Genomic DNA, 26,360 nt, shown 5'->3' with positions numbered 1-26,360 from the left:
TATAATATACAATCCATACTTACTTATGAAGTATGATTACCACGTTAGTGTGAAGTATTGTGAAAGTATAATGGCATGTAAGTGCCTTTTTAGGCATGTTTGTAAAAGACATGACAGAATTTATGTAAAAATAGAAAATTTGAGTTAACGCACTATTATTAATGAAATAGATCATTATGTTGACACACATTATGTTGACACACGACGCACTGCATTGGCCCCGACAACAGTTTATCAATATCCAAGAAAGTCGCGAATCAGATGCATAACAATCAAAAAATTGTGTTACTCAACCTATGGCTTCTTTTAAAAGTTGAATTCTGATAATCTAGAAGCAAGATAATGCAGGTATATTTCAATTCTCAAACATCATGTCTGAATACAATCTGATCATAAATGGAAAAGAAACGCCAACGGGAAGATGATAAACTTATTGTACGTTTGTAAGCAGTTTCTTCTAATGATTGTGAAAGGTTTTTCCTTAAGTTTTTGCTTTAATACGTTTCTGGACCATGTTCTTTAACCAATATCCGAACTGTTAATGGTGAAGAATTTATCACTTTCTGAGAAGCTGCTTATTATCGAAGTTATAGAGAAAAGGATAACAAAGTTGAGGGAATTATAGAAGAATTTTGTTATTACTTGTTATTATACATAATTAGATACGGCTAAAGAAGTAAAAGTATCGTATTACTATTAGTATCGTAACCATGGCTTGCTACTATTTGAAAATATCTCCAATGTACGCCTCGATCGTAATAGTTATTTCATGGCCAATGATGCTTATTTTACGGACTGTTCCTATATTTGCTACATTATAAAATTTCGTGTGATTCGTAAGTTAAGGTTTAAAAAATTTTTACGAACATCTTCTGAAATCTCTGCTGCCGGAGTAAGTCCGTATTTTCACATGGATTTTTTTGCTGTTTTAATTTCACTTTCTGGCAAATTTCACTCTATATTTCAAACAATGTAAGCAAACAATAATTTTCAAAAACTATTATGAAATTAGTGAGCCGTAAAGGATAAGTGCTTAAGGTAATGAACTCTCATTGTGAAGGACTAGGGTTCGACCCCCAGAGGCGGCTTGAAGCCCACCCAGCTTCAGATCGATGGGAACTAGCTTGCCTGGTAAGTAAGGCATACAAGAGAGCAATGCTGAGCACAATGTCAGGAAATTGTGGATCCTTAATAATCTATGGCCCACAATGTTCCGTTGCGGAAACGCTTTTTATTATGAAATTCGTATATTGCCGCACCGTTATTTGCTTAAATAACGTTGCATGCTTCAAGACAATTCCCAGAACTATTAGTACATAAAATTCTAATGACAAGAATTTTTTTTTCCGTTTCGGGTGGAAGATTCAAAGATTATTACAGACAAAAACAAAAAGAACCATATAGGGAATAATAGAGAAGCGGCTATAGTGATAGACTATGAATCCGAGTCTATCCGATGTAGTGATAAACTATGAATCCCCTGGAATTTTTTTTTTTTTTTTTTTTTTTGATCGATTAATAACTGGTTTGATTCCGAAAGCTGCTGCACTGCGTAGTCCTTAAAAGAAATTTAAGAAAGAAAAAGAAAAACAATTAATGCAGGAAAAAGCAATAAAAAGCAATAAAAATGAAAGATATGTGCGTTGGCAAGACAGTACTTCATCAGGGGACACACTGCCTGACAACACACAGGAGCCTTTCAGTTGTCAGTGGAAAAACCATAACTGACAGTGCCCCGAGGCCCCATAATGGATAGACAAATAAGAGAAAATCATTATAAGAATTGAAATGCACAGAAAAATAATGAGCCAGCAAACACAACTTAAAAGTACATATAGTGAGACTTAAAAATGATACGCCAACTTATAAATAAAAATAGTTGCAGTTACAGTTTGAATAATCAAATCAAAATAAAATATAAATTGCCAAATCAGTGAGAAAATATTATAAATAAATCAAATAAATCAAATAAATCAAGTGCCTATTTGAAAATCTTGAAAAAAGAAACCAAAAAGATAGATATTCAATGAGCAAAATTTTTTTAAAAAATGCTGCCATTTGCTTTGGAAAATAAATCCTAAATTTCATCGCATAGGCCTATTTATGTGGGCTTCAATATCGGCCAAACTATTTAAATGTATTTAAAATATTTCAAATTAAAACATCATAATTATAGTAACTAAAAGGAAAATTATTATTCTTTAAGGTAATCCTGAAAATTCCTATAGCTGAAAGAAAATCTGTTTTATTATTACAAATAAATTTAAACCTAAGAATTTGACTAATCACAATATACTTAAAAATCTTAAAGTACAAGTTGGAATTAAAATATGTTAAACTAGTTACATTAAATTTAAAATCCCTTATTTTATCGTATAATCCAATGAAACTTTTTTTGTTAAGAATTTTAATCTTAAGATCTAAAAAATATGCACAATTATCTTCTGTATTTGTCTTAATTAAATTTAGTTCTTTAGGATAAATATCATTAATTAAATCAAAATCATTGCAATCAAAAATAATTAAATCATCAATAAATCTAAACTAAATTACGAAATTATGTTGTAAAAATTTATGTTCACAATAATGTAAGAAAATATTAGCAAAATTACTTGAATAAAAATTACCCATTGAAATACCTTTAATTTGTCTGTAAAAACAAATACCATTAAAAAGATAATTTTCGAAAATGTTTTCATTACATAAATCCAATCCTCCTTATTAAGGTCTTTATTAATTAAATAATTATCAAAAATTTCTAAACAAATATTTGTGTGGTATATTGGTAAATTTTTGCGTGGTATATTTTCAAAATCACATGTAGGAATATTATTGATATTATTGTTATTTAAATGTTTAATAAAGTCTTGGTTGTTATTAGTAATAAAATGCTTATCCTTTGAAATAATCTTATTTAAAATAATGTTTAAATAACTAAAAAATCTTTTACGAAAAGCAGAATTATAACAGCCAGTACTGCAAGTTACAAATCTAAATTTAACTAGTGTTTTGTGGAACTTAATTGTAGGAAATAAATAAGGGTAATTAAAACTATTGAGTTTTAATCCTATTTTCTTGGAAAAAGTCAAAATTCTGTTATCAATTTCTTTTTTAGAATTAATAATTTTGACAAAAGTATTATTGTTTTCATATTCTTTACTCATTAAATGTTTAAAAATTATTTTTGCACATAAAGCAAAAAATTATTAGAGTTATTAGAGGCTTTATCAACGACACAAATAATAAAATTATAGCTCAATTCCTTAATATATTTAATAAAATCAGAATTCAAATAAAAACCCTGGTATTTTACATTTATTGTTTAAAAAATTCTATTTGAAATCATACAGTACATAAAATTTCCATTCACTAAATCCCTCTAAAGGCCAATTGAATTTTCTTGAACATTTCGCACAAAAACAATCTAAATCCTTACTGATTGAAGCAAGAATAAAACTTAAGTAACATTATTTGCATTTTTTTTTTTTTTTTAGTCTTAACTTAGTCCAAGTCCCATGAGAAATCTTAAATCTTTATTATTAATTAGGTTAAGGTCACCAGTGACAATGTGCTTAAAATCATTATTAACAAAATCTTTAAAATGCTCTTGTTCGCACAAACAAATATCCTCCAAATCTTTTAAATTTTTACAATAGAAATTATAATTACAAATTCTTTTCTTTAAAGTCTTACAATATCTGAAACAAAGAGAAACCCAGATCTTCTCTTTAATTGGGAAATATTCGGAAAGTTTATTAACAGTCATAGGTAGCAAACCCCTTTCAAAATCTTTATCAAGAAAATTAATAACACACAATACTTTTTTTAATTTTTGAAACATTTAATAAATCAAAATTGTTGATTGCAAGTTTAAACTTAATAAGATCTAAAACAATATATTTAAATTCAGGGGTAGAAAATTTTATAATTTTTAATTGTTCTTTAATCATCCATTTTAACTATAAATGAAACTCCTAATCTTTTTAATGTTAAAATCATTGGCATCCAATAAGCAGAAAATTTTGAAAACTACCAAAATAAATTTATTTTTAATTTCACCTTTACGTTTACCCCTTGCATCCTTTCAGTTTGCAGGAAATATTATTATTAAAAATTCTCAATTTATTATAAATGCACACACTATTTAAATCTAGGTTACCTTCTCCATTTAATTTACAAAAGGTTTAAAGTTTACGCCCATAGGGGTTTAAAGTTTTTAATTTACAAATAAAAATATTTTCATAATCTAATCTTAAATTTAAATCCTCAATTTATTTAGGAATAAGTATATTAATATCTTTGAAAGAATGTTTTTGAAAATGAACCACTTTAATATCAGAATTATCATGTTTAGGAAAGTTTTTAATGACTGATCTGTGACTATTAATTCGTTTATTTAACTCAGTACCTGTTTGTTCAATATATTTAAGTGATCACGTTTTGCATTCTATAAAATAAATAATATTTTTCTGTTTGCAAAAAATAAATTTGGTGGAATCTGAAATTTGGTCAGAATGGGCTGTGGGACAAGTTAGACAATTCCTACTGATTTGGCAATTTATATTTTATTTTGATTTGGTTATTCTAACAGTAACTGTAACTATTTTTATTTATAAGTTGGCATATCATTTTTAAGTCTCACTGTGTGTACTTTTAAGTTGTGTTTGCCGGCTCATTATTTTTCTGTGCTTTTCAATTCTTATAATGATTTTCTCTTATTTGTCTATCCATTATGGGGCCTCGGGGCACTCTCAGTTATGGTTTTTCCACTGACAACTGAAAGGCTCCTGTGTGTTGTGTCCCCTGATGTCTTGTCACATATCTTTCATTTTTATTGCTTTTTCCTGCATTAATTGTTTTTTTTTTCTTTCATAAATTTCTTTTAAGGACTACGCAATGCAGCAGCTTTCGGAATCAAACCAGTTATTAATCGATCAAAAAAAAAAAGAAAAAAAGAGTTTATCATGAGAATAAAAATGTAAAATAATTTAGAAATGTAAATAAACACAACAGTTTTCTTGAAAAAAATCGCAAGTTTCACCGGTGCTTCCTTGTTGCATCAATATTAATCTATCAAGTATTTACAGTACATCAATGATTAACAGCAGCCAGCATGACGATGATTAAAAAGCCCGCAATTTTTTTAATTATCCGAAAATAAAACAAAATAAAAAATGTCAGCAAAAAAAGTAGGGAAACATTTAAAAAAATCACAAATCTAAGCAGTTAGTTCAGTATAATAAAATATAAAATCTCAAATGCTTAAAATCGAAATAAAATGCTAAATTTTAATAAGAAAATTATAATAAAAATTTATAATAAATATTAGATATGTTCAAAATTTTGTTTAGTAAATTAGGAATTACTAGGAACTCCATCCCCTGCTCGCCAACGCTCGTCGAACCATGGAACTGCTTTTGCGGTTCCTTTCGAATTGCTTAGCTCGCTCATTGGATATTGGATACGTTCATTAGTCATTGGATACGTTACTTCCGTCTAGCTTTGTTTACTTTTTAAAAACTAAAGTTTAGAATAAATATTTGTGTACAAATATATATTTCTCTGTACAAATGGTGAAGTCTATTGTGGTCCAGCATTTCGGTCTGTTGATATTGTTCTCCGCATATGCCGTACTAACATAATTTAAACAAAATTTAACTTTCAATAAAACATAATTTAAATTAAAACAACTACTCAGAAGAAGTTTCCTCGACCGCGTACTTATAAGTGGTTTATATGTTATTTATATGTGGTTTATATACCACTTCGTTTAATTTTTTTAAAAATTTTCTTTTTGAAATTTTTTCTTTGTTTTATTTTTTAAAAATCTCATTGATTTTATAACCACGTACATGTATATAATATAGATTGTCCGCACTATTCCCCGGTATGTAATTATTTTGATGTTCGATAATTTTATTTCAAATTAGTTTACTATTTAAAAGTTTTCAATTGTTGTGAATAGAAGCCAGCTTTAAAGTCCGAAAAATTTTCCTATTATCAAAGAAACTGAGAATTGTTTCTCATACCTAAAAGAGGATCTTAAGAACGACGAAAAGGGAGGCAAGGATATGTCAACACTCATCCAATGGGAGGACCTTTATAAAACTTAACCACGCCCATTAAGGTGGTGCCTCTTTTTACACACAGCACCTATTTAGTTCAAGGCGGTTACTTCATTTCTCAATTAATTTAAGAAAAAAAAAAAAGGTAGGGAGTTTTTCTCCCCAAGAGAGGGAATTTTATTTTGTTGTTACGGGTATCAGTTTCGGGCTGAGACTACTGCCCCAACCAGTTTGCTTCGGCCGCTCATTCAATGCAGGCAGCCAAAAGAAAATTAATTTTTGAGCAAAGTAAATCAACGAAAGGGATTATGTTAAGAAATTAATTTTTGGAAATGGATACCCAAACAGATTGTTCACGAAGTCCAAGTCCTGCGTTAAAAAATGTGGATACCAAGAGTGAAATATTAATGGGACCCACTAAAAGAGAAACATCGGAATTAATCTCGAATTTCTCGGTAGCTTCTCTACTCTCAGATTCTAAGACAAACTCACCAAGACCTACTCTTTGGAGTCCTACTGAATTTTATTTGGGTCATACTACAGGACATGATGCCAATTTTAGACCCAAACTAAAAACTGCAGACGACATATCCGGACCAGAATTTTTTTTAATGGATCGAATTTTGGATGACCGCCGTTTCATGACTCCACATCACTCAAGACTACCACAACCTAATGTATGGTCTTCTCACATGACAACCGGTCAAAGGGCTCTTGTACAACCACAGTGGAATTCTGCTATTGCTCTGCAAGCTGCAAATGGACAAGGTATTTTTATATTTCTTTTACCAAAGACTCTTGAAGGATATTATTTTTATTTAGAAGAAATTAAATTCAAGTGCGATAAAATAGTTTATATAAAAAAATCGATAAAATAAACGTAATTAATTTCCTTAGCAATTTTTAGTTATGGTAAAAAAATTATTTATTTTAATTAGTAACATATTTTGCACATTGTAGGATATTTTTTATCGTCTTCACATTTTAATAATGAAACAAAATCCTCTAAATTCAAATAATAACATATTTGAAAGGTTATTTGAATCGAATTCCTTACCATTAAAAACTCAAGGGTAAATACTATTATATTTTACAATGATAATCACTTCATGAAAGCAGTAGTAAAATTGTACCAAATGTTGTCCAATCTATACCGTAAAATTACCATACTATACCGTAATAACATTTCTGGTTAAAAAAAAGAAAAAAAAAAAAAGAAATTTTAAAAAAAATTTAAAAACATAATTTAGGTTAATAAAACTAAAATATACGGTATTTAAAAAATTTATTCGGTAATCTTTTCATTTATATGGTAATTGTTTACCAGAAATTCTTAATTTCCAAATTTAGTAAAAAATATTTTTTTATATTATCAAAATTTAGTATAAAACTCATTTAGTAAAAAATACAAAACTGAGAAGCATTAATAATGGTTTATAATAAATAGTTTTTATGCCAAGCTCTAAGGCATCATGATAAAATTACTAAATTTTACCACATTTACCAAATTTCCTCACACATAATAAAACTATGCTTCATTGCTAATTCTACCAAAATCATTAAAAATTACCGAGCTTTTTAGTGTTCCTATAAAGCAAGGTTACTTTTATCATATTTTGGTAGTTTTGTCCGCACTTTTTACTGAGTGAAGTTGTGGAATTATTTATAGCTAATTTTGTGGTTACTAATTTACATCGGTATAAACTGTTGGCTTCTTTTGAGTCAAACATTGGATTATAAGTTTGAATAACTTTTCTGTAATTGGCGATTCAAAAACGTGGATTTAAATATTTTGTATTAAAAAAGATAAAATTAATATAGTGGGCAACATTTGGTACAATTTTATTACTTAAAAACTGAATTTGACTTAATTGGTCAGAGTTTTTAGCTACAAAAAGTTTTATGAAAGGAGAGTATAAGGGCTGTAATTTTGTTTTCTTTTGCAAATTTAAGCATTTATTTTCGTAAGTAAAAAAAAAAAAAAACAATTAAGTAAAAAGATTTATAAGACACAGTCAGCCCATTCTTCTCAGCTTCTTAAATTCAAGAAATTAAAATAGTTACTCATACTATAAGAAATAGGAAAGGAATTTTAAAAAAAAATAAGTAAATAATGCTTACATAAACAATTGGGTAAAAAAGTTCTCTGAGGGACTTTTTGTTTTCCCTTTAAAATGGAAAAATATATATTTCTAAAATTAATGTTGTGGAAAGAGGAATTAAAGAATATCTATTTAAAGATACTCAATATTAATAATTCTGGAGTTGATTTGGTTTGAGACACCACAACATTGCATTTATGAATGATTTAAAAGATTATCTGTTGTTGCACGAAAGTAGAATGAAAATGCATTGTTCGTTTGTTTCTTCTGACACTTTCTAGACTGTCTTTCAGAAAAATTTTATGGCCCAGATAAGTCTATGTTCTCACTAAGCTTCTATATTTGCCGATTATAAATTTATTCATACCTATTCCAAATAGAATAACATTATTTGTTAAAAAAAACTTTATTATTATCCATGCTAATATGCCTAAAATATGTACGAATTGGAATCTCTTTATTTATTAATTTTTTTATTTAAAAACCATCTTAATGCGACTATATATTAAAGAATCATTTATACATTTTTAAGGGCAAAAATGAAAATCAACGGAAATTTAACTGAAAATTAAACAAAATAATTGAAGTTAATAGTAAAAATAAAAATTTTTAATAATGTCATAAAACTATTAATTTTCCATTTAATATTATTGACATAATAATCAATAAAGGTAGTAAAAATTAAAATTTAATGGCCTTTAATTCACATCCTTAGAGGAACTAATCTATACAGCTATTTCCATATATCTATACAGCTATTTCCTATATTTTGGTATATTTGAATTCCTCTTTAGAGTCTTACATAAAGTGTCTCGCATCCAGGCTAAATATTTAAGTACTTTAAAAATAAATAAATAAAATCGGGAGGAAAAAAGAACAGTGTAACTGAAAAAATATGATTAAAACTGATTATGACACAAACGATTGTATTGATTTCGAATGAACAGAGACTAACACAACATAGAAAAGCCAATAATTATTTGTTCTGTTTAAAGAATATCTGATTCACTGAATAGAGAACAAGAAAACTTATGAGATTCACTCATTTTCTCTGATTTATTTCATTCTTTTCAGAATTAGATTTTAATAAATCTTTTAATATTTTTTATCGATACTAAACTATTTTATTTGTGAAATTCAAAAAGTTTTGTTTGTCATTTTCCATACAATACGAATCAACTAATTGCGAAAATCATAACATAAATATTCCTTTGTTATGTTTGCAAAAAGTGTGCTTTTACTTCCTAATACCGTAAATGAAAACTTTCATTTACATTTTTAAAGCATCAAAATAGTTTTAAATAGCTTTTATTTTTACTACCAAAAAATTTATTTGCATAATAAGAATAAAATAGTTCTTCAAAAAAGTTTTTTTTTAGATTATTTTTAAATAACAAATTTTATATAGTGTGCCCCAAAGTATCATTTTTCTATGAAATGTTTCGTAAATAAAGTAAGTTCTTCTCATCTGTTCTTATTCGTTTTTAACATAAAAATTTTCACAAAAAGTTTACTTCAATGTAATTTATTTTTATAAATATTTCAAAAACTTGTTCTCCGTTCAATTTTTAAATTATTCGAAACTATATTACTGCATAATTTTACTGATTGTAAACTGCCTTGAGTTTCTTAAAGGAACATTATTTGAATAAAGACATATTTTGTACCTAATCATAATTTAACGCAATTTTAGTCGTTTTATTATTACATAGTTTTTTTTTCAATTAAATAATTTTTTTAAAAAACTTTCTTGCTCTTTTTTCTAAAAAAAAAAAATTCCGGCCAAACTATTAGATGCAGTTACCCGCGTTTCTCTGAAAAAAATTGGAGGGAACTTCGTTAAAAGGCTCCCCCATTTATGTTTCGAAAGGATTTCGTTTAAAGGAACTGTATTTTTAAGTGTAAAAATTTATTTTACTTCAAAAATCATTTCATGATACTCCGCTTTTTGTTTGTAACATTTTTCAAAACATTAGTTTAAATAATTCTTCATTGTATTAAAAGTACTGTAAGAAACAGCTTTACAACATATGTTATAAATTCTAGAGTCAGTGAAACCTTCTTTAGTACTCAATTAAGATAGGTGGTCCTGATGATTTTTAACATATCTAAAATCATGTTATCTTCATATATACTATATAATTCTTATGTATCACAGAATAAAATAAGTAAAATTTTTTTAACATGTCTTTAAAATTTGATTCCGAAAATACTCCACATATTTTTAAAAATAAGGTAAATTGCACAATTAATTACAATTTGTTTATAAAAATTAAAACAATTAGTTTTAAATATTACATATTTTTATAGTGATGCATCCCAACATTAGAGCATATATGCAATTAGAAAGCATTGCATTTATTGTAGTTTCATTTTTCTTCTATTATTTTACAAACTTCTTCGGTACAAATGTCATATGTTTGGTTCATCTTATGGTCAATTCATAAGTAGGTTAGTCTTTAATATCATTTCACAAATCTTGCAAAATTTTTATGCGTAATATAATAATATAGAAAAGTTTTTAAAAAATTTCAGTTAACTTATGAAGGGTTTTCTATAATATTCCTAAATAAGTTTGACAGCTGTCAACATACAAGATAGGCAGGTTACAAAGCATTTTTATCACATGGGATCAATTCGGTTCTTTACTGATAATATGGTTCAATTTTGAGCCATGATAAGATTAAACGATATTCTGTCCTTCTGCAATTGCGCATATTTTTAGTGACAAAAAATGGTTTTCAGAATATAAATTGAGGAAATAAAATAATTTGTGATATTTTATTTACTACTCTGCACTGAAGAACTATGCTTTTCACTGTATATTGATCAAAAGGTGTTTTTCAAATGACTTTTTATTTATTTGAAGAAATTTCATTCCATTCCTCCTACACTTCATAAAAAGCGTGATTACAAAAATTTATTTCATAAGAAACTTCTCAAATACCTCCTTGAAATAATTGCATTCAATTTAATATTTTATTTCCTAAAAAAAATTCAATAAAAACTTTTTTTTGATTTATTCTAATTATTACATAAAAATTATGCATTGCACATCGTAGTATATTTTTATAGCTTCAAATCATAAAACAAATTATATTAAAATCAAATATATATATATATATATATATATATATATATATATATATATATATATATATATATATATATATATATATATATATATATATATATATATATATATATATATATATATATATATATATATATATATATATATATATATATATATATATATATATATATATATATATATATATATATATATATATGGCTGCTAGACGGAGCAGCCGGCCTTACATTAACTAAATGGTAGATCACTGCGTGCAGACATGTCCTGAGAAATTGAAATGTTATGTAACTATGGACTGTTATTTTTTTGTTATTAAATTTGTTATGCTTAGATTTATCAAATTTAGCAATAACTTTGAGGGTCCACCCCACGATCAGATAAATACAGAGCTGGATAATTTTTAAAAGATCGAGTAATGGCGTAACGAAGCCATCAGTGTCGCTATTGAGTTACGAGGAAGTGAAACAACCAGAAAGTGAAAGTTTACTGCCCTCTTGGATGAAAAAAACTATAAGTTTGCCAGATTCATCCGTTAGAATCAGTTACTAGAATCATATACTAGAATTAGTTGCCAGTATCAGCAACAACAACCATCATTGGAGTAGCAATTGATGGAATCATAAATCGATGGAATTGCATCATTGGAGTAGTGATTAAAGGAATTGCGTTACTGGAGTAGCAATTGATGGGATGCTAGTTTGCTGACTTATTTTTGGACTTTTTGTTGGGAGTAGCGAAGTTTCTGGAAGGTCAAACTATGAGATTCAGTTTACATTAGAGTTTACCTGAAAACCACTGAAAGAGAGTGGCATATTGGACCTAACTTAACTTACCGAAACTAAGTGTGTGGGCCACACATTCGATAAAAATCCTTTTTGAGCTCTGAATTTTATAATATAGTCAATATTCATTGATTAATCTTGAAAATAACCAACATTAACATTATGAACAAGCTGAGTTATAAGCAGTACAAGGAAGAAACCTCAACGTACCTTTAAGACTTTCTTTTTAAAAAACTTTGGATGTAAATTATGAAAACTAATCTCAATTAAAATGCAAATAACATCATGCAGAAGCTAACACTTGTCAGTTGTAATTGATAGATAGAAAAGATCATCATGGAAATATTTGACAAGTGTTTTAACATGCACAATGTAGATTTATTTTTTTTCATAGAGAATTTGATCCAATTTTAGCCTTTAAATATAATTAATCAACATTAAAGTTATTAAATGTTGATTGACTATGTTTGAAAATAGCTTAAATGACGAACGTGTCAAGTGACACTTTGAACACCTTATTAAAAAAAAGTTTGATTCCTAACTTTTAAAAATGCTTATCTTTTTATCTATTTTTTTTATTTATTTCAAAAACTTACTAATATACCAATTAAGATAGGGATGCAGAACTCTTTGAGTGTAGGGCCTCCCGGACAGCAGATTGACCAATTAAGGGCAGCATGCCAAAGTATTTAGACAGACATATGTTGACAGCAATTGTAGGTAGTAATTGTTATCTAAACATCATTGTTCTAGGCATTAAATTTCTTTCATAAGTCAACCTTGTATTGTATTTGCATAAAATTAAATACCTTTGAATGCTTAAAATTAGTAACTGCAAAACTGATTACTTGGGGAAAAAAAAGAATCTGAAAATTCGAATCAATTTATCTGTAAAAAAGATTCAGATAAATTGAAGTAGTTAAACACAATGGGAAAATTCATGTTTTTTTTATCATATTACATAATACGAAAGTCCATTTAAACCTAAATTTTAACATTAAAAAGTTTGTTCATTAACTTAAATTTAAGAAAAAATATTCTAGTTATTAAAATAAATGCAAGTTAAACACTTTGATTTAAAGAAAATTTATAGCATTAAAAATGATTAAAATTAAAGCAACACCCTTCAGCGCAAAATAAGATTCAATATTTAAAAGGGAATATACTTTAACTTTAAAACATTTATTTTAAATAAATTATAAGAGGCGGGCCTGAGAGAGAAAAGAACCTTAATTTTGAAGGAGCTATTTTCCTTAATAATAAAAAAACTATTAAGATACTTGTTTACAACTTTTTATGACCAATACTTTTTTAACATGGCACTTACTATTTACAATTTATACACATCTATATTAACAATTAATTAAAAGTTACATTACTTTGCGAAACTAATCTTCGTTACATTTTTTACAGTAAAAATTTAATGATATACAAATCACTTCCAAGCATATAATCATAAATGATATAAATTAGTACAAGTAGGCAGAAAATGGTTTAAAACATTTCTTAATGGTCATTCTGCAATTTGAAAATTTTTAAATATTGCGATAATTTTATCTACTTGATCATGTGATAGCTTTTGCGAGCCATTATATGAAAATGTAATGATTTTGTTTGCAGACTGCTTTGTAATTTTCGACATGCCGAATTCATTCTGCAAAATAGTCTTTCGACAGAAGCTGCTGTTTTGGACAATATTAAACTTAGGGCAAATAACTTAATCAGTTTTGGATTTTGTCCTATATGGTGCTCCTCCTTTCCTGATGTTCAAATCGCGTGAATAGAAATAGTGATGTGTTAATTTTAAATTGCTTGTATACGAATGCTATGCGTGATTTTTAAATTGCGTGAATAAGTAACGTGATGCGTGGTTTTTAAATCGCCTGAGTGCGAATCGGGATGTGTGGTTTTTAGATTGAGAAAAGACTCACAACGTGTGATTTTTAAAACGCGTGGATATGAATCGCGTTGTAGGATTTTTGAATTGCGACAAGAGTAACAGCCAATGATTTTTTAAACGCCAGAAAACGAATCGCGATATGTGATTTTAAATCTCGTGAATACGAATCGCGATGGATGATTTTTAAATCTCGTTAATAATAATAGGAAATGCGATGTGCAATTTTAGATCGCGAGAATACGAATTACGATGTGTAATTTATAAATTGCGAGAATCAAAACGTATGATTTTTAAAACGCTTAAATGCGAATCGCGATGCGTGATTTTTTAATCATATGACAACGAAAAAGAATAGGTTGGGTATGCTTTGTTAAACTTGCACGTGTTCACGGGGATAAAGAAATATGCACGCGTATTGAATTATTTTTCTGAAAAGGGACCGAGTTTAATATAAATTTACACATCTCGTCTTTTTTAATTCTCTCTGGGAAGGTGTCGATTTTGCTAAGATACGTAATAAGATACGTAAGTTTCAAGAAAAAACATTAAAACAGAATAGAAATTTATGAATATCATTTCTTCATACTTTCTTAAAATATCAATATATTTTAAATCACAAGTGGAAATTCAGAAATAACAGGGAAAAAGAGTTTCAAAAACCTCTTATATTTATGTTAAAATCGGCACAAACAGAGAACGTAAAAAATAATTATTTTAATGCTTAATTCAAAAGCTGTCAAACTATAGTATTTAAAATATCAGAAATTTTTAAATCACGGAGAAAAGAGCAGTCATAGCTACCAAAAAAACTATCAAAATCTCTTTATATTTACGATGAAATCGGCATAAATAAAGTACGTCAGAAAATGATCGATGTATTTTAATACGGGATTCGAAACTGCCGCAAGAGCGTGTAAAAAATATCGGGACTTTCAAAACCTTGTAGAAATGCGTAGCAATAATTGCCAAAATAACAATCGAAAATTTGCAATAAGATTGGCACAGATAAACCACGTCAAGTAATGGTTATTTAAATGAGCGACTCGTAATAATATTAATATCGTGCTAAAAATATCGAAATTTTAAAAACCATACTGAAATGAGTTGCGATAAGTCATTTAGATTTGCTACGAAGTTTGCGCAAATAAAGCGTTATATAACTTTCAAGACGTTAAAACATATTTAAAAAAATCGCGATAGCAATAGCTACCGAAATGTTATACAATTTACGATGAAATCGGCGAACACGAAAAGCGTCAAAATTGATAACTAAAATTCGAGATTCGCGTATCGTAATAATGTCGTATTAAAATATTGGGATTTTCAAAATTATGCGGAAATCAGTAGTGTTAACCATCGAGCAATTGAAGCAATTGAAAAACTACATTGATGGAGTTTGGATGAGTCAAAAACTTAGTTTTTTTATTTTCAAAAAAAATAAAATAAATAAAAATATATAAAAAAAAATTTTTTTTATTATTATTTTGTTCAGATTGCTGCTGCGGGCCGCACATTGAGAGTTGGCGGGCATTAGGTTGTGCACCCCTAATTTAAGACATACTTCTTTTTGGTACTTTAATTACATTTAAAAAGTGAATGTTAGTACATATCCCGCGCACCTTGAAAACTTTAAGAAGTGGTAACGAAAATGAACAAATGTCAATATTTTAATTTCTGTGTTCACCACTAAAATTGCTTTTCAAAGAAAGTATATAAGTATAAAAATTCCAGCTTTCTAAAGCACTTATAAGTGGTATATTGAAATAAGAAATAACTTACTACCACTACTAAAAGTTAGATAAGAACTTACTGCCACTACTAAAGGTTTTCATGGACTGCGGGAACTCTGTATAACAAAATACTACAACAAACTGTATTCGAACATATTATTACATATTATAACAAAATTTTATAGCAACGTATTAGAAAAAGTGCCCTGAAAGAGCAAAAAAATTACAGCTCTAAATTCCGTAATATATAATTTTGTTTTAAAAAAATTGAATGTTCAGTAAGAGCTTTTTGTTTAGCAGTATTGTTAATTTCGCAATTAATCATATTTGAAAATAGTTCTGTTGCAATGCAGTTTCTGCAATTATTTCTGCTATCAATGTTCATTTTTAAGGAGGTATTGAGAAAGGTTTCTCTCTTTGGTTGAATTGAATTTTAGTTATAAAAAAGAATATTTTTAACAGATGATCTGGACTTTTATATTAAATCCCATTTCAAATGTCGGAACCCAGCTTGATTTGAAAATCGAACCATAACAAATCATTTTTCAGGACGAGTGTTAGAGCGGAGTGATTTACAGCAGTCTCACGTCACTTTCGATCGTGAAAAATCGACTAGGTTGTAGATTCCTGGGTGTGTAAACAGTACGGTATAGTGATGCACTAATAACGTAAATTTACAGAACTTTACCATTTAGCTTAAAAAGCGAGTCTTGCCCGTAAAACGATAAATGGCCATTAAATTACATATTTTTTTGACAGTATTTATCAAGGAATATTTAACGTGGAATCTGTTTTTGTAGCAAACATTTAATTTTAAAGGTTTTTACATGAAATTGACGAATTCAATTAGGACGTTATATCACAGCTTTTAAATATAAATTCAATAATTAATTATTAATATCATTAGAATATCATTTCAATGGGGGAATGCTGACAATATTTTAAGTTAAATGTCATGCGTCACTTGGAAGTTAATTTTCTTACATTAATATTGATACATTTTACACAAAATACAAAAATAAAACGCATTTAAAATGCATTTTACTGACTCTATAAACTACTTTCATGCACCTAGATTTTGAATTTCTTTAATAATGAAATAAAAAAGATTTAAAACTTAGAACTATTTTTTTTCCTTAGTTATCGTTTGGTTATCAAATAGAACAGTTTTTTCTTTGCATTTAGCATTTATTGCTTCATTAAAGGGGTAACAACGCAGTAAAATTTTCAAAAAGTGAAAAACAAATATTGCATTTTTCGATCCTTTTAAAATTCTCGTGCAAAATATTGTATTTATATTTGTAAAAATGTAAAAGTTACATCATAATATGTCATATATGAACAAATAAACTCGCAATTATCAGAGCATTTTTTCTATAATTTTAAATATTTTATTGAAATAATTTGTTAAAATTATGTATGTTAAATTACGTAAAAAAATTCAAACGGATTCAAATTTGTATGTTTTTATATCAACTTATGAGTGCAGTAATTCATGGATAATTTAAAAAATTAGTTAGAAGTATTATATTATGTAAGCTTTTGAATTTTTGTATTTGTGTAAAATGAAGATTAAAATATGTATAATAAGATTTTAAAAAAATGCATTAAGTTTATCACAATCATTGCAAAACTCATTTAAAAAAATCCTTCTTTTTTGCAGGCTTCCACTTGTGTTGTTCCCCCTTAACAAAATTTTGAACTTAGATATTATCATTATCGGAATTTATTAAGTCATCGGAATTTCTAATTAACAATCGTACTATACCTGGAAAATATGGTCTCAGAAATGCTGTGCACCTAAATATCTCTAGATCTAAAGGTTATGGACATATGGCCCAATTTAAGATATCGTTTACTTTTTATCGATCATTCATTTCATTTTAGTTTTTGTAACCTGACGAATTATTCAAAAGTTACAAATTTGAAAACTTTTATACGGCCCCTAAAGAAAATATGCAGACATAAAAGTGTTCCCCGCAAAAAAATACTAAAAATATTAATTAACGCTTCATCCTGACTGAAAAATTAACCGAGAAATCAATTATAAGAGGGCCATTTACATCGTACACGTTGGACTGATACACTTCGAGAAAATTCAATAATTCGAAGAAAAATAAATTACAGGGAAAATCGCTTGATAAACATGAAATTGTACTAAAATTTATCATAAAAATTTTCCATAGAGATGCTTAATGGAATAAAAACATAAATTATTTGAAAACACCATTACTTTCATTATTTCGTTAATGATTAAATGTCTTTTTTTATTTTAAAAATAAAATATTTTATTAGTCGCTCAGAAAAAAATGAGGCTAGTACTATTTTCTTACTTTTGATATTTACTAGTGCAGAAAACTTGAAAGAAATATTAATTTTTATGAAACATGGTAGTTTTTTCGTTTTATTTGGCATTTTTGACAATGATATAGAAATTTCGAGGTAGTAAGTGTATTAATAACAAGCATCATTAAGATTTTTTTTGTAATTTTCTAAAGTTTTTTTTTAATTCTAGTACATTAGTAAATGCGTAGCCTTTACGAGTTTCTTCCTAATAAGGAAACACAGAGAAGTATTTTAGACGATTCTCTGTAATACAAAAAAGCAATTTTTTCTTTTTTGTCGTTGCACGATAAAATTGAAGATAATGTAAATTTAAAAAAAGAAAAAGAAAACGACAAACTAGAGCGAATTTCTTAAAATCAAACAAAGAAACATAAAAAAATAGATAAATTCATTGTGCATCTAGAAATTAATCTTTCCGCCGCTGGGGGGAGAAATATAAGTTTGTCCCAATTTGGTTGCCATATTACTACACAACTACAAAAAAAAAAAAAAAAAAAAAAAAAAAAAAAAAAAAAAAAAAAAAAAAAACAGTTGTTTTTCTTTATTGGGTTTATTTTAACGAATTGGCTTAATTAAATTTTCGATTCTGATACCTTTTACATCAAGCATAAGTTAAAAATAAATTTTTGACAAGCTTGAAAATGATTCTAAAAAGAGGATATACTAAAATAAAGAACCGTTTGCCCATTTCTAACTCTAAATTCAAAGTATTATTTAATAATAAGAGAAAACTAAAGTCACTGTCAAAATAAACCTTTTCTTGTAAAAAATAATTTCTTCGAGCAAAATTAAAAATCAAATTTTACCTATGCATTATTAAAATTTTAAATTACTTTGTGAAAAACGATTATTCTGTATGTAAGTTTTTATAGTTCTTATCAATTTTAGATCATTCGTTTGCTTTATATTTTATTCGCTTGAAAATTTGTAGAAGTTCAAATTGGTCTCCTGATTTGAAAAGTAAAATTTTTTTCATAATTCTTTTCTGACGAAATTAGCCGCACTAGACAGCTGTTAATATGAAAGTTTTTAGTTTTAAAAAAAAATTACATCACCTTCATATCAATATGCCTCGTTATAGTAAGGAAGAACTCTTTGATCTATGATTCACACTCTATTTATGATTACGATCTATGATTGTTATGATTAATAAAGTTCCATAAGTAGCAGTCATGAAATGTCATCAAAGATATCCAAATAGGCCGCCACCATCAAAACACTTTATACTGCGCTTAATGAAAAGACTACGAAGTCTTTTCACAGACAGTATAGCCCAGGAGGACTCATTAATCTAACAGATAAAGACGAAATTGATATTTTGGGTTTCTTTTTTTTTATTAGCTTTCTTTTCTCGCTAAAGTATAAGAAGTGTCTGCAACCAATTAAATATCTCAGGCACTTGTGTCCGGAGAATACTTCTAATATACTTCGATGAATAATAACCGTTTACTATTCAGGCACTTTCACCAAATGATTACCACCTAGGACTAGATTATTGTAATTGGTGTTTAATCCAAATTTTCTTCAATCAGTTGTCTGGACAGACGAATTAAGTTTTTTCAAAACGGTTCAATATCGCGTCCCAATGAGCATTACTGGAGTGATTCAAACTCTTTTTATGCACGCCAACAACAAAAGTTTTCTGTACGCCAACAACAAAAGTTTTTTGTACTACAACAACAAAAGTTTTCTGTAAACTTATGCTGTGAAATTTATGGGATACCAGATTTTGGGCCCTATATTATACCCAGGCATATTAATAAGTATGCGTTACTTAAACGAAATTCTAACTTCTGTAGAGGAATTTAGAGAAAACATTCCACTAGATAAATACAAGACCAGTTAGATGGTGCTCCTCCGCATAAAACTTTGCAGGTGAAAGAGTCTCTAAATGAAAGTTTTGGTGATAAGTAGAGAGCTATTTATTATTAAAAATTGAAAGTAAGTAAAGAAAAATTAATGTAACCAGGGTGATGTATAAAAACAATTTCTAATCATTGTAATATACATTAATAGCTAAATATTAATTTTACCTTCACCGAGATATGTATTGCATTTTATTTACTCACTTATATTTCGAATATACGATGAAATATGTCGTTAAGTGCTCAATTTCTTAATATAGTAGGTACAACTTTCATAATTTTACTTCATAAATAGTACAATTTATTTTAATTCAGAAAAAATAAAGTTTGTGTGATAAAATTTTTTTTTTTATATTACATAAATTAGCAGTAATTAGGGGTTAATCATAAGAAAATTACGGCAAAAAAATGAAATACTATTTTTTTTTATTTATCATTTGAACTCATTGTTTTAAAATTTAGAATTTAAAATGAAATGCGTTACAAAGTGGTGTATTTTTGTATATTGTTGTAGCGTTGTTGTATTATTTGAAACAATTTCACTATTTTTTTTAGTACTAAGCCAAATTCCAAGTAATGGGAAATAAATAGTAAACATGTAATTGCCAATTATCCGTAAAACAAACTTCGTAAAATTATTTAAGTATTATTTTTATTTAATTGAGATTTTAGTGTTTTTATTTCTTATTATTATTCTTTTTCTCACCGTAAAACAAACTTTGTAAAATTATTTAAATATCATTTTTATTTAAATGAGATTTTAGTGTTTTTATTTCTTCTTATTATTCATTTTCTCATAGTTCCAACGCAGTTAATTTATAACTCAAATTTTAGATTTAGTAGAACAGCTTTCATGAATTTTCTTCAGATTATTAAGCGAAAGTTTTATTGAAATATTCCAATGAAATAGAATAAAATTGAAGTAAAGTTTTTGTCATTTCTTTCCAATTTATAAGATATTACAAACTGTTAACTATTAACTTCTTGATAAACTTCGTAAAAATAATTAAATATTAATTTTAACTACTTTATTTCTATCAATCTATTTGACGTATTCATTTTAAACGCACATTGCTTTAGATAATTTTAACCAAATAAGAATAAATTATACAATGCAATCCATTTAAAAGTAGCTTGCATTTAAAGATTTTTCATTCTTAGATTAGTCAGATTCATTTTTGTATTTTTATAAGTTTAGTTCCAAATATTTTATTCATTTAATGATAAGCTTAAAATATTCAGCTTAGCATATCAACGTATCTTTAATTTCTACAAATTCATTCAAAATAAGCGTCACTCACTTCAGCTGTGATTGAAGTCAATTCCTATCAAAAATTGCCTTCTCAGAGCCCAGATCCCATAGAACAACTTTGAAACGAATTATAGAGCAGATTACGTAGCCAGCCAAATCGACCTCACTGTAAACACTTACTTCAGCTGTGATTGAAGTCAATTCCTATCAAAAACTGCCTTCTTAGATCCCCGATCCCATGGAACTCCTTTGAGACGAGTTATAGCGCAGCTTACGTAGCCAGCTAAACCGACTTCACTGTAGACGAATTTAATAAGCCTTTGATTTTAAGTAAGGCCTGGGAAACATGCATTAAAATTATATAAATAGAGCTATTTAAAATTTTGAAAAAATTGAAACGAATGCATGAGAAAGCCTTTTAAAATTGCTATTTGTTTTAATTCAATTAACAGCTTTACGCTAGAAGAGGTAAGGAAATGCCTTTGTTTTTGCTACAAAGAGCTGAATAAGTATTACTTAATTGGCCAAAGACAATTTAAGATACAGTGATGTGTATGTACTTTTATTTTAATATTAAATTTAAAATAGTGATTAAATTATTTATTTAAAATTACGTACAAAATGTTGTAATTCAAATAAAATAATAAACGTGTTCAAGTTTTAATTTCTAAGATGATCTTTAAAAACGTAAGTATATTATAACTGATAACAATCTACCAATTCATAAGCTTGAGAAAATGAATTATAAGAAATAATTCAAAGCTTTTTTAATAAGATATTTTAATATTTAAAGTGTGTATATTTTTGTTATGTATAAAAAACATTATTAAATTTTCACAATTTGCTTGCCCTGAATATCATTAGCTAAGTTTTTTCAAATAAGAAATGTATGAATGCATGTACTAAATTAAGTTTGAAAGGAAAATCACATTTTAGTGGAAGAATAACAGATAATCGAACAAAATATTGTCCTCCACATAACGCCGTTATTAAATTGCAACAGAAATGCGACAACCACAGACACTCAATTGTAAAGACTCCTGTGACTCCTGTGACGTTGACGCGTAGGTTTTTTAAGTTTACTATGTCCGCCTTTAGTGACGTTGTATTTTGACTTCAACAGACCTCAAATTGGAACTATAATGAGACATTTGCCAGTTGCAGTGACGTCACCGTATGTCGAAAATGTGACACATTCGCATCTCAACAGGGTAATGGTGCGACGAAACTGTGACGTATTTACATCTCAACACGGTCACCATGTAACGAAGATGTGACATATTCAGGTTTCAATTTGGTCACCGTGAGATAAAGATGCGATGTAGTCACGTCTCAACATAGTCACAATGTGACGAAATAGTGACATTTCCGTCTCAACTGGGTCACCGTGTGTCACGGTGATGTCACTGCGACAATTGAATATCACATTGTGGTATGGATGACGTCAATAAAGGCGGACATAGTAACCTTTTAAGACCCACGTCTCATTCTTCCTTAAAGTGTGTATGAAAGTCCGATTTGGAGTTACTCTTACAACATCTTATTCGAAGACCTATCACATTTTACTAAAGAACTCGGTGAATAAAACTTAACAATAACAAACAAATAGAACAATATAAACTTCATAAAGATATAATTTTCCCTAAAATAGGATATTTGGGTTCAGGTCTCGTCACCTTCGGAGAGAAGATTTCAACCAGAAGACGAAGGAAGCTCCCTTGGCACTTACTGACAACCAAAAACATGATGACAGACAATCTTAACTATGCCTAAAGAGAGATTTTTAAGTTATTAATTAGTAAAGTAGAAAATTGTGATATGCTCTTGTAACCAATGGCATTGCTTTCTTTTCTGCTTTGGTACCCATCCATCTGAAGCTGAATGAATTGGGAAGGAACAATTGAGTGCCATAATCACTGAGCCATCACGGCATTAAGGATTTTGAATATATTTTCTTAAGTTTTATTTCTTGAAATGGATAGAGTTTCAATATTTTAAAGTATTTTCGAAACTTTTTGAAGTCTTAAAAATTCGAAATTTAAAATACTTACATTCTTAAATTCGGTAACATACTGTACAAAATTTTGGTGCATAGTTATCACCATTTTTTGGTGCTTTGATGCATTTTTATATGTATCTAATGTACCTTTAAAATGTACCTTTTAAATATACATTTTTAAATGTAAAAATACAGAACTGTAGTTATCATGCAAAAAATTACATAAAATAGACAAAATAACAATTATTTCAAAAATTTAGTGCAAAATGTTACAAAAATTCTGCTTGTTTTTTAAATGGAATGTTTTTGCAATGAAGCCATAAATTAATTCTAATGCCAATAAAAGACAAAAAATTTGCGGTTAGTTATGACACAAAACCAAGTTGGTTTTATTTGGGTGGGACACATTGTATATGTTATTTGAAGGCTTGGAAATGATGCCCTATAATTAACTAATTTTACTTCCATATTTTCAGTTTTGTAAAAACTTTTTCAAAAACTGAATATCGTAGAATCAAAAATTCTATACAAAATGCGAATGTTTTCACTATAATATAAAAATATGATTTCTTCAAAATAGCGAAAAAACATTTTCAATGCTAAATTTAAAAATCATGCTTTTACATTTATACGTATGTGAAATAATGTAATCATAATATGAAATTATAATATGAATATGAGATGTTTTTCCGAAGAAGTTTATTATGATTATCAGTATATTATTTATTTTGTATAAAAATGCTTGTTAAAAGTACAATACAACTTGGAAATTTTTCAAAACTGAATGCTTTAAGACTGTCGAGTAGGCTTCTTTATGGAAAATGAATGTTGTGGCAAAGAGTTTTAAGAAATACAATCCCTGAATAACTTGAATAATCCCAGATAGCACCGATTGTCGCAGATCCGTCATGTTAAAGTCAAAAGCGGTCACAGCTGTCACAGTCATAAATGTGATTGTTTTATATTGTCCCAAAGAGGTCATAATGCGACTTTTATGTTATCTTGTGATACCACATAAAAGTATTACTGATCATTTATTGTGATTTTTGTCTGTTGGTAGTCACAACTATACTTTAATATATGTATCATAAATTATAGATGTATATACTCGCATTTTCTTTCAGACTCAATTTTGAGTTTTACCAAATCGTATAGCCACACACTTGATAAAATTTATTTTATTGAAAAGTATTATTTCCTAAGCAGAGCAAGATTAAAAGAGGGAGTGCTGGGTCTCAAATGTTGTTAAGTTCCCTAATGTCCCTAATAAAAGGGTTTCAGGGACCAAACCATTATGGGATACTGGTAAAAAGCGGAAAGTAAAAAATATGATAATAATAATAAATAACGTAAATTTCTTAAATATTCTTAGCTGTAATCCCAAAAGCGATGCTGCGGGGGATCAGCTGATAGAGCCTCCCAATGAGGTGATAGCCAGATTCAACTCCTAGCGGTGGCTGATTGGTCGAATTCTTCTACCGGGGACTGATGCTGTACGTCTGTCGTATACGGATGATGGGTTAGAATCCTTGATATTGGACTAACCGTGGGAAGTTTTCGAGATTTTCTTTTCCATGCAACGCAAATGCGAGTTAGTTTTATCAGAAAACCTTCCACTAAAGCAAGTTTGCTCCATTGTTTCTCGATCTTCTGGGCTGGGTTTAAAATTACAAGGCTATATGGATAGTCGTATACTCAAAATCAGGTCTGCTGTATAACGCTGCTTATAAAATAAAATGAAATCCCAAATGCGATATTTTATGATAAAAATTTAAACATTTCATAGTCCAATAATTTAAGGAAAAAGTTAGAGAGAAAGAAAAAAAAACAACTATTTGCATTGCAATGTTTCTTGCATGATACTCACGGACTAAATGATTCGCAACAAACGTTCTTTTCTGTAAAGGCAATCAAAGCTGCGTGAAATTTCCCTGCAATAAGTGGATAAATCAATGGCAGTCGATATTTATGTTTTAAACTAAGCTTTTTAAATAGATAATGAGTTTTATTTAGGAATTAAAATGCTAAAGGATATTGTTTATTGTTCGTCAGCGAATGTTGTATTATATAAAATTAGCAAAGCATCCGTTTTTTCGCAAAACAAACGGTCGTGTAGTAAAACGAACATCATTTGTCTTGTGCAAATTAATATAGACCAATTATAAAAATATGAGGGTAAATTTAAATCAGATGTCATTAAGTAAATAAAATTTTTATTAGTTTCATATTAGTAAAATAAACAGTTTAGTTTTATTTCTAAAAGAAGGGGGAAAATAATAACAATGTTGATAGGCTTATTAGGCCCATAAAATTGATAAGCTTATTTTTGAACCGTATTTATTATTATCAACAGCCTAATTTTATAAAATTTAAATTCTATAAATATTTATATTTGCATGTGGAGATAATTTCTATTCATTAAATGAAAAATTATCATAAACAAATAAAAGAACCATGTTTACTCATTTAAATTGTTTGTGTAATGTTCTTAAAATAATTTTAATGAAATGTTTTTGTTGGTTTTTCTAATTTCATGTTTCTGTCTCACACAGATAAAAAGATTATGTGTTTGATAAAAATGATTAAAGATAAGCTCTATGTAATTTTTACTACGTTAAAATTATTAGATTCTGTAATTTAATTTTATACATACATATGTAATATATATTTACATACATATATATATATATATATATATATATATATATATATATATATATATATATATATATATATATATATATATATATATATATATATATATATATATATATATATATATATATATATATATATATATATATATATATATATATATATATATATATATATATATTGAAAAATAATTTATTGCTTTATGTAAATTCAAACTATCCTATTTTATTTTAATAACCTATACAAAAACAAAGAATAAAACATTATTTTTTATATATCAAGTTTTAATCAAATCTTAAGAATTAAATGTAGTGTTAAATATACTATTCACATATTTTTTCCGCATATTTTTTCCACATTTACATGTTTTTCATAAATTTGGATGAGTTAATATCAAAAAAACTTTAAAACAACAGTTTGCGCAAGCTCATTCATTCAAATATATCTCATAAGCAATGTTTTACGAAATCAGCTGATTAAAAAACAATTTTTTCTTGTTTCTTAATGTGTGTAATTTTTTTATTATTGAATAATAACTGCTTCGATATGAATATTTTTTTCCTGAAGGAA

The 26,360-nt window shown here is 27.6% G+C and overlaps 1 protein-coding gene across 1 annotated transcript in view; it reads left to right on the top strand.

The window, feature by feature from the left end:
- The first annotated feature begins 6,184 nt into the window (after positions 1 to 6,184).
- LOC107451624 (uncharacterized) overlaps positions 6,185 to 26,360 on the top strand; it is a 52,900-nt gene continuing 32,724 nt past the window's right edge. The window contains exon 1 of the mRNA XM_016067781.5: positions 6,185 to 6,833. Coding sequence (XP_015923267.2) covers positions 6,398 to 6,833 — 436 coding nt within the window. The 5' untranslated portion in view covers positions 6,185 to 6,397. The remainder of the gene's footprint in view (positions 6,834 to 26,360) is intronic.

Source organism: Parasteatoda tepidariorum, chromosome 11 (genome assembly GCF_982258835.1).
Source record: "Parasteatoda tepidariorum strain Cologne lab strain chromosome 11, Ptep-v5.0, whole genome shotgun sequence".
NCBI lineage: Eukaryota > Metazoa > Arthropoda > Arachnida > Araneae > Theridiidae > Parasteatoda > Parasteatoda tepidariorum.
This window is presented reverse-complemented; position numbering and strand designations above follow the sequence as displayed.